The 10,264-nt window shown below is 41.2% G+C and overlaps 2 protein-coding genes across 2 annotated transcripts; one reads left to right on the top strand and one right to left on the bottom strand.

Moving 5' to 3' along the window:
• The first annotated feature begins 4,232 nt into the window (after positions 1-4,232).
• On the top strand, positions 4,233-5,063 carry LOC128737562 (protein Dr1). The gene is made up of 2 exons (XM_053832231.1): positions 4,233-4,340; positions 4,412-5,063. The coding sequence occupies exon 2, from the start codon at positions 4,449-4,451 to the stop codon at positions 4,968-4,970; it is 522 nt and encodes a 173-aa protein (XP_053688206.1). The 5' UTR covers positions 4,233-4,340; positions 4,412-4,448; the 3' UTR covers positions 4,971-5,063.
• A 27-nt stretch (positions 5,064-5,090) lies between these two features.
• LOC128737285 (DNA-directed RNA polymerase II subunit RPB3) lies at positions 5,091-6,149 on the bottom strand. Its single transcript, XM_053831890.1, has 2 exons — positions 5,980-6,149; positions 5,091-5,913 (listed from the first exon to the last, which is right to left on the bottom strand). The coding sequence occupies exons 1-2, from the start codon at positions 6,063-6,065 to the stop codon at positions 5,172-5,174; spliced, it is 828 nt and encodes a 275-aa protein (XP_053687865.1). The 5' UTR covers positions 6,066-6,149; the 3' UTR covers positions 5,091-5,171.
• Positions 6,150-10,264: the final 4,115 nt, after the last annotated feature.

Below are 10,264 nucleotides of genomic sequence, written 5' to 3'. Positions count from 1 at the left end.
TCCCCGTGCTGAAAATGGATGGATAGTTTTATTGAATTTGTAATGTTATCGATACGAAGACGGAACAAGAAAGTTTGATTAGACTCCGTACTGTGTGGAACGAGTGAAGAGTTAGTTTGTTTTGATTTATAGAACACTCGGGCTGCGACTTGGGCTGCGAGTCTGCTTACCTCATTTGCTACAGCAAGCGTTACGATTTCAAATTGGGCATTCTTGTAAGCTTCCTGCCTGAGACAACCCAGCTTGTTAAGGTTCTTGTTCTTTACAAGGTAAATTGCATCGAAACCAAGTTAAGATCACAATCAATCGGATGAAAAATCATTCCTGATTTGACGAACAAGGTTAGAGCTGAAGGAATTTATCAATAACATCCGAGATAAACAATTAAAATACTTATAAAATGATAATAGGCTTCCGAACTTAGCTGCACCTAAATAATAAGTTAAGCCAACTGCAATGATGGTTGTCAGTGTGGTATTCTTTTAATCAAGCTCCCAAAAATAAAGGAAGAACGTGTGAAAAAAAACTGCTGCGGCGTCACGAGTTTCGAATGGGACATTCGTGTCAGGAATTTAATTAGAATTGTTCTTGCATGAGAAACCTTGTGGTTTGGTACAAAAACTCCGTAATTTTTAAAATCATTTGTGTGGTCATCAAAAACTTTGCACGATATTTGGATCCTTCTAATCTAAATGTTTTTTGTTGGAAATTTCAACAACAAATCGTCGGTATTAAAAATTATAACCGACTGAAACCAAGGTGGGCTAAGTGTCTCCGGATCAGGGATGCCACATATAATTCTGTGTTTTTTGTTGGAAAAATCTGACAATCTGTACGGCGAGGAAAAATATCTGTGCAAAAATCTGTCCAATGCAAAACAATGAGAGTGAAAGAGATAGAGAGTCATTTTGTGACTATTTTCGTCTCTTTCACTCTCATGTAAAAGCTCAAAAATCTGTTGATTCTGTGTAATTTGGCGAAAATCTGTATTCTATGCATACAGATTCTGTACAGGCGATTTCTTTCAAATATCTGTTAAACACAGAATAATCTGTGCATGTGGCAACCCTGCTCCGGATGACGCTGCTGCTGGCTCGAGCGATAATACTAGCGATGAAATTTGTCACCGAAAAGCACTGTGGAGAAGTGATATTCCGCCCCCCTGGAGTCAGGTAGGATTAGACAGTCGGCTCACGTCCGAAGTATTTTTTTGTCGTGTCCAAAACGAGACAACTTGCGTGGGACAATGTGATTCGAAGGGTTGTGTGGTATCGTGGTTGATCTGAATCATCTACGCTTTAAAAAGACGACACATCCAGTCTACGCGACAAATATTTCGTGCCCGTAGAGGACAACCGGTCTAATTAGCGCTTTGTAGTACAAAGTAGTACAGTACAGTGTAATACAAAGCACAAAGTTTGTACAGTGTGCACTTTGTACGGGGGCCGACAGCATCCACGTCGTCAGTAATGCGGATAAAATGACTAGATTTATTAAAAATCGTACCCCGTATTTCGATCGCCGCTCGTCTTATAACACCTTCAAGCGCAATGTTAAATAGCAGACAGGAACTTGACGAAGTCCCCTGCGAGATTCGAATGGGTCCGACAATCCACCCGAGATTCTCACACAGCACTGGAAACTGGATCCCATCCATCGTAACCATGATCAGTCTAGTAAGCTTACCCGGAAAACCGTTTTCGTCCAAAATGTTCCATAGCTCTAGTCGGTTTAAACTATCACATGAGGCTTTGCAATCGATGAACAGGTGATGCGTGGGGACTCGGAATTTGCGGCACTTCTGTAGGATCTGCCGCAGGGTGAAGATTTGGTCCGTTGTAGACCGACCATCCATAAAGCCGGCCTGATAACTTCCTACAAATCTATTGGCTATTGACGATAGTCGATGGAAGCTGACTTGGGACTGCACTTTGTAGGCGGCATTCAGGATAATGATCACCCGGTAGTTCTCACAATCCAGCTTATCGCCTTTCTTGTAGAGTTGTAGATAGAGCAGATAGCCCCGTCTTTCCACTCCTCTGGTAGTCGTTTCGTATCCCAAATCTTGACAATCAGTTGAAGCAGAAAGCCAGCCAACTTGCCCGGGCCCATTTTAAAAAGTTCCGTTCTAATCGCGCTGCATTGCTGTTCTTCAGCCGCTGGATGGCTTTTTTAACTTCCCTTGTCGATGGTCTTCCTGACTGACTGACTGACTGACTGACTGACTGACTGACTGACTGACTGACTGACTGACTGACTGACTGACTGACTGACTGACTGACTGACTGACTGACTGACTGACTGACTGACTGACTGACTGACTGACTGACTGACTGACTGACTGACTGACTGACTGACTGACTGACTGACTGACTGACTGACTGACTGACTGACTGACTGACTGACTGACTGACTGACTGACTGACTGACTGACTGACTGACTGACTGACTGACTGACTGACTGACTGACTGACTGACTGACTGACTGACTGACTGACTGACTGACTGACTGACTGACTGACTGACTGACTGACTGACTGACTGACTGACTGACTGACTGACTGACTGACTGACTGACTGACTGACTGACTGACTGACTGACTGACTGACTGACTGACTGACTGACTGACTGACTGACTGACTGACTGACTGACTGACTGACTGACTGACTGACTGACTGACTGACTGACTGACTGACTGACTGACTGACTGACTGACTGACTGACTGACTGACTGACTGACTGACTGACTGACTGACTGACTGACTGACTGACTGACTGACTGACTGACTGACTGACTGACTGACTGACTGACTGACTGACTGACTGACTGACTGACTGACTGACTGACTGACTGACTGACTGACTGACTGACTGACTGACTGACTGACTGACTGACTGACTGACTGACTGACTGACTGACTGACTGACTGACTGACTGACTGACTGACTGACTGACTGACTGACTGACTGACTGACTGACTGACTGACTGACTGACTGACTGACTGACTGACTGACTGACTGACTGACTGACTGACTGACTGACTGACTGACTGACTGACTGACTGACTGACTGACTGACTGACTGACTGACTGACTGACTGACTGACTGACTGACTGACTGACTGACTGACTGACTGACTGACTGACTGACTGACTGACTGACTGACTGACTGACTGACTGACTGACTGACTGACTGACTGACTGACTGACTGACTGACTGACTGACTGACTGACTGACTGACTGACTGACTGACTGACTGACTGACTGACTGACTGACTGACTGACTGACTGACTGACTGACTGAGTGATCGCAAATCCAATTATGCGTTTCACACGTTGTTTTATACTACCGTGTACCCCGGTTGGTATGCCCTTCTTTAATCTGAACATTTTTAATCTGTACCCCGCTGGTATGAATGCGTTCACATGGAAAACTGATCAAGCGTGACGTTAAAATTGACCGGGTAAATTGAAAAAAAAAGCAAAAAAATCTTAATTCGTTTCCTCTTGCTCAAGAGCTTTGGCAATATAGCTCATATGGAACTTAGCGATCGCCAGTACTCAAAATAGACCATTTTAGTCGAAACTGCCGAGTCAATTACCTTTTGTACAAACCGGACGGTTAGAATTCACGCATGTTTGAATTGTTTTCAAAACGTTTGTTTTCGTCAAATCAAAACAACAAATTCATAGGGTGCGCGTCTTGCGCGTATGTGAAAATGAATAGTTACCAAATAAATATTCAGATTAAAAATGAACTCGCCCAATCTGAACGAGGTGTTTTTCATATTAGCGGGGGTTAAGTGTATAGAGCTTGCTAAGCCCAGTGCAAAAGGCTACAAAAACTTATCGTTTTTCACTCAAACGTATGTTTTTTATCGGGGTGTAAACTCAATGTAAAATATAACAACAGCAACAACAAATAGCGCGTCGTACGCACACATCGACTAATACTAATCGGCAAAAATATTCCACGGAACTGAATTTGAATCAATTGTGAACTTTCGAGTTCGCTGTTCAAGTAAAATTCAAACTTTTGATTGCTTGGCTTAAGTCGCTTAAGTGCCTATTTGAGAGAAAAACACGTAGATGTAGGTTTAAATAATTTTCTTTAAACGTGCAATCATTGACGTTTCGTTCCGTTGACGGTTGATGTCAATCCACATCACTCTCGAACTCGATTGAGAAACTTCAGAAATCTTTCGGCCATGTTGTTTGTTTATTTTGTTTTGAGAAAATTTGACACTTTTATTGACTAAAAACTACGATACGAAAAAATAATACGATTTGAGAGCACAATCGTTTCTAAATCTTCATTTTAATATTGCCATAAAGGTAACCAGTCAACAAAAACGTATATGTGTAGAATTTTGTGCAAATTAAAACATGATTCTCACATTTTTCAGCTTTCGCAAAGCAGCCTTGCAGCTGCATCTCAAGACGATGTCGGATCCACACGACGAATTGTGTCCTCCAAACAATCCGGAGGATGATGAGCTCACTCTACCGCGCGCTAGCATTAACAAAATCATCAAGGAGCTAGTTCCTTCGATAAGGGTGGCTAACGAAAGCCGCGAGCTAATACTAAACTGTTGTACAGAATTCATCCATCTGATTAGTTCGGAGGCAAACGAAGTTTGCAATCTTCGGAACAAAAAGACTATTAACGCTGAGCATGTACTGGAGGCACTGGATCGCCTAGGATTCAAAGACTACAAACAAGAAGCCGAAGCGGTATTGAACGATTGCAAACAGGTAGCAGCGAAAAGGCGACGACAAAGCACGAGGCTAGAGAACCTAGGAATTCCGGAGGAGGAATTATTGCGGCAACAGCAGGAATTATTTGCAAAGGCCCGCGAGGAGCAGGCGGCAGCAGAGCAACAACAGTGGTACAGCCTACAGCAGAACGCGGAGCTGTATCAGAAGCAAATGTCTCACGACGAGGACGATAGTGATGATTACTAAACAGAGAATCTGACGCATCGATTTTCTCTAAAGTTGGTTAGCTTTAATTGTACTGAAATAAATGGAATTGATTATTCTTGCTGAAAACAAATGCAGCTGAAATTTGTTTTGCAACTTTTATTTCAAAAATCAAAAGTATAATTTGTCGATTCTTCCGGAATAGTAACTATTTGCAATGAGTTGTTATAGTTTATTGAAGCTTTAGATTGCAAGTGCATCCGTTTGCGTCTCGTGGCTAAGCTGGGTCTGAAGATTGGACAGTTTGTTTTTCAACACCTGAACACCCATCAGCACAATGTTTTCCGGTTTGAGCGCTCCGGAAGATTCCACATTGAAAAAGAATTTGTTTGGTTTTGCTTCCCAGTTGAACTCCGCTTCGTACTTGTCGTCGTCCAGTTCGGTGTGTTCGGATTTTGGCCACTCGTCCGGTTTCGGGAACAATGTATGACGCATCGAATTGTCCGGATCGTACTCGAAACAAACACCACAGGTGGGATTCCATTTGGCGTGTTCTTTTCCGAAACCTTTCTTTGCGTAGGCTCGCAGCTTTAAGTCCTGTCCTTTACGCAGTTTAATGATCAAAATTTCATCTGTTCCTTCGCCGTACTCGTTGTCTTCATCGTCACGGTGGCGTGAGGTGACTGGAAGCACTCGTGGGTCGCTCGACTTTAAATCTGCGGTCGTTACGTGTCTGGTGTGCTCTTCGTTACACTTAACATCGAGAACAAACTCGACGCTGCATTCGGTGCAAAAGTCTAGGCAAGTACAATCCCTACTGTACTGCATCCGTTCCACAACTTCGTCTGAAATGAGCGGAATCAATCCGACGCGATGAGCAAGGAACTCGTCCGCCAGTACAGTGGTATTCGACTCGAGCTGAACCCAATCGATTGCCAACGTTGGAGTTTCGGCAATAAAAACCCGCCGCAAGCTGTTGGCGACGCTGCAAAATAAAATTGAAAACCATCTCATAACCATACCTAATGGCTACACCATATCAGGTACATACCTTAATTCTGTATCTTCTACAACAAATTTCACATTTTCATCTGTTAGCTCTGTAATATTCACCGATGGCTGATTGGCGTACGGCATTTTCGCAACGGTTTAGCTACCAAATTAATAAGAAATAAGCACGAATTAAATTCTTTTTTCCGCCGATATTGAGAAATGGAATCGTCTCCTCACTGACTCGGCTCGCAGGCGGTATGCCCGGTATGCCACAAAAAGCATCAAACAAAAAATTTGACGTTTGTGTTTGACACATGGACGTCGGACGAAACAGCAGGGATGCCAGACGATTTTTTTTTTCAAAAGTCTCGACCAACATTAGAAAAGGGCGGAATCTGTGATGTGACGTTCCGGACGCGTGCGAATGCGTACATTGAAAATGCATGCAACCACAAACCACGATAAGGCCCAAACACAATGCATACGGATTTTATTACGTTGCGGATATTTGACAGAAAACCCATGGAAAAACTGTCAAATTGCCGCAACGTAGTAAAATCCGTATGCATTGTGTCTGGGCCTATACGTTACGTTACGATACGTTGCCGATGATGTTCGCTGGCTGTCCGTGTGAAGCTGATGCATGTTTGCCTCATTTTCAAGCACCAACACACACACATAACTGGAAGGTTCTACACTTAACCCTAAAGAATCTGACTAAAGAATTGACAGGTAACTCATTTTCAGTTCGTCGAAACCAAGTGCGCATGAATCTCGATGAAACCTTCTGAATCTTTTGCTCGAAAACTTGCGAAGTATCAGTCGATCAACGCGGGAGAAAATAATGACTGCAAGCAAACGGCAACAAATATCATCGTATCATCACGAAATCGATCCGTGCTGCCTAACGAAAACACCAGGCAATCAAATTTGTATCGTACAGTTCATAAAATCGCCTAAATGTTGAACTCGAAAAAATATTGTTCGAACTTTTCCTAGCAACTTTGAACAGAGTCACGCACAACAATCATCGTTGAGCAAATCAGGTTTAATGATGACAGGAGGCCGTGAGTGACTGAGCTCCAGTGTCTTTTCTTTAGTCAGTTTCTTTACTTAACCCCCTGAAAAACACCTCGTTCAGATTGAGCGAGTTCATTTTTAATCTGAATATATATTGTCCGTTTCTTTGGTAACAAAACGCGCTGCTTACTTTTTTGATAGCTTGAAATCGTCGCAGAGAGAATTTGCTTGGCTGTATGTAAGTTATAAGCAACCCATCGGCAGACAACCATGTTTTCGCCACCAACATCTCGTGTGTGCGAAAATGAGATAGCAAGTCAGCACTGCGTTTCACTCAACTGCCCGCTGGGCCTGCGACAGCGGGGCCCGCTGTCAAATTTTGAGCCCAGGACATGCTGTCGCTGACGTTCACTGCAGCTCGATATAGAGATGTCAATGGGGTGGTTATCCAGCTTTCCACGAGCGATAATGGCGGATATTGAGCACAAGTGGGCACAATCTTTTGACATGCATTGGAGGAGCGTCGAGTTCGCCCTGACGGAGTTACTATGGATACATTCATGATTGTTTGTTGTTCGAATGTAAAAATGTAAACATTGTTCAATTTTGCAGATCAGCTAAAGAGGAACATAATTAAACGGATAAGAAGTTTTATGGATTGTGGCTTTGCAGTTTTCGGACACTTCAGGAAGAATGGCCAAATACGTAACGGAAAGTTTTTTTTTATCAAAACGAGACGCTATTCGATAGCAAACTTGGCAACGACTCGACCAATATGAAGTTAATGTTTGCCTTTTAAGTGCACTCGAATGCTAATTAGCACGATTGTAAAAAGTATCCTGAGCCGGTGCTTACAGGAAGTTATGGCCGCAAACCACCACAAAAGTTTGAATCCGTCCAGTTATGTTCTACTTCAGCTGATCTGCATAATGAAACAATGTTTATGTTTTTACACTCGAACAACAAACAATCATGGATGTTTCCATAGTAACTCCATCAGGGCGCACTCGACGCTCCTCCAATGAATGTCAAAAGATTGTGCCCACTTGTGCTCAATATCCGCCATTATAGCTCGTGGAAAGCTGGATAAGTATATCACAGACAAACAGACGAGACACTCACGTTAATTGCATCGTCCATTCAAAAACCACTTATTTTTCAAAAAAGCAGGTTTCGCAACATTGCCACACCGCGGCGCTCAAGTTTCCAGTATAAAACCATACAAATGTAAAAAAAACCTACAGTATAAAACCCTGCAAATGAAAGCTACTCCCCAGATAACACAAAATCGTAATAGAAAGTTCACATTAAATCGTTTTCATGTCAATTTCACATTAGAATTGTATAATGATTAGAGTATATCAAACCGAAGTGAACCATAAGTTGTTTTGCAGTCGTGCGTGTCTTCATATACAATTCATGACTGTGAATTATAAAGCAGTATAGACGATTGCAATATTTGATTATATCTTAATCATATATTCAGGAATATTTAGTTGCGTGTTATAAAAACTACGCAAAATAGAATTACAAATAGTTGTCAAAATTTTCGCACGTATATCGCCTCCACTTTGGTACATATATGTTCTTATACAGTGGACCCCCGTTCGTTTGAACGATTCCTCATGCAAACTAACGGGGTTACTTTTTAATTTGAACAACTGGCAACCCTAAACATGCTGGAACTTGTGTGAACTGGTCGCCGTACTCTTTGTTATTGTTTTGATGGTTTGATTCAGTTGGAGGTTGGAAGCAGCGAATATTTCATTCTCCGATCGGATTTCTATCATAATCGTTGGGAAAACGCAATGTGAAACAGATTAAACACGCTAGATCAGTACAAACAAATCGCGTTTATGCGCTTTGTCTGCAAAGCAAATGATGTCATGTTGAGAATGACATTTGAACCATTTTTAATTTGCACGTCGTGCAAACCAACGCACAGTGGTTCAAACAGCGAAATACGTGATCGTTTGATATAGCGCCGAAACGTGAAGTTTTTCGCATATAGTGTCTTTAGGAACATTTCTTGGTATAATAAGCCCCTTCTTGTGACATAAACCTTTGGGTGATTAATTCCCTTAAAAGTGAGATACGAAATTTATTTTCTCGTACATTCAAGATACAGATTTGGTACTTTCGGCAAAGTTGTAGTAAATATCATTACAAACAACTTTGTCAAAGACACCATACTTGTATCTTTTCATGGAAATTGTCTATAAAGCGTTATTCGTGGACAAACCCTTCAAAACAGTTTTTAAATCCTGGCTTATTCTGGTCAACTTTTATGTGTTCATAGTGTTCTAGAAAGTTGTTTATCTTGCTAAAATCAACGTTTTCGTAGAACATTATTATACGCGATTTTCTGCAGTTTCGGAGATTTTGAGCATTTTTGATGAAAAATAGTACTAATTTGAGCCTCAATATTTCCCAAGGTGGCAAATGGTGGCAGACCAAACAACTCCTACTTAAAAGTACAACAAAACACCTTTAAAAGCAAGTATCAATTGTCTGTATCCGTTTGTATCCTCAAAAGTTATAGTTGTTTTAAAAATCCATCTCAGTCATGTTTATAGAACAATTAAAATGTACTTCGGATGCAATAAACGCCATTTTGTTTACGTTGACAATCTCTTTCTAACAAGTTGAGTTACCAGCAATTTTTTCACCTATTTTCGAGTCGAAAATGAATGTAGACTTAAAATTATTTGCCGCAATTATTAGGAGCAAGACTTCCAAATAACTAACTTAAGTCTATTTTGTTCAATACCTTCGATTGGTGTCTTTTCAAAAGATCACACTCATAATGGGCTGGTACCGAATGGCCGAAACACAAATGGTCGAATCACGAATGGCTGAAATCCAAATGGCCGAATTTCAACAACAGTCACAGAAGACCGAATTTTCTCGGAATGACTAAATAACTATTTAATTAGAAAACACGAATTAACAAGCAGTTAACAAATAACTTTACTCAAACCAAAAATAAAATAAGCAACACATCTTTTTTTTGTACTTTTAAGTACGAGTTGTTTGATCTGCCACCATTTGCCACCTTGGGAAATATTTAAGCTCAAAAAGGTACTATTTTTCATCAAAAAAGCTCAAAATCTCCGAAACCTCAGAAAATCACGTATAACAATGTTCTACAAAAACATTGATTTTAGCAAGATAAACAACTTTCTAGAACACTATGAACACGTAAAATTTGACCAGAATAAGTCAGGGTTTAGAAACTGTTTTAAAGGGTTTGTCCACGAATAACGCTTCATAGATAATTTCCATGAAGAGATACAAGTATGGTGTCTTTGACAAAGTTGTTT

This window comes from Sabethes cyaneus, chromosome 2 (genome assembly GCF_943734655.1).
Source record: "Sabethes cyaneus chromosome 2, idSabCyanKW18_F2, whole genome shotgun sequence".
NCBI classification, from domain to species: domain Eukaryota; kingdom Metazoa; phylum Arthropoda; class Insecta; order Diptera; family Culicidae; genus Sabethes; species Sabethes cyaneus.
The sequence above is the reverse complement of the archived record's forward strand: the minus strand, read 5'-3'. Positions and strand labels throughout refer to the sequence as shown.

Excerpts from the sequence above, each read along its gene's own strand:
- LOC128737562 (XM_053832231.1), top strand. The coding sequence starts at position 4,449 with ATGTCGGATCCACACGACGAATTGTGTCCTCCAAACAATCCGGAGGAT.
- LOC128737285 (XM_053831890.1), bottom strand. The coding sequence starts at position 6,065 with ATGCCGTACGCCAATCAGCCATCGGTGAATATTACAGAGCTAACAGAT. Across the intron at positions 5,914-5,979 it reads GTAGAAGATACAGAATTAAG|CGTCGCCAACAGCTTGCGGC; the intron begins GTATGTACCTGA and ends TTTATTTTGCAG.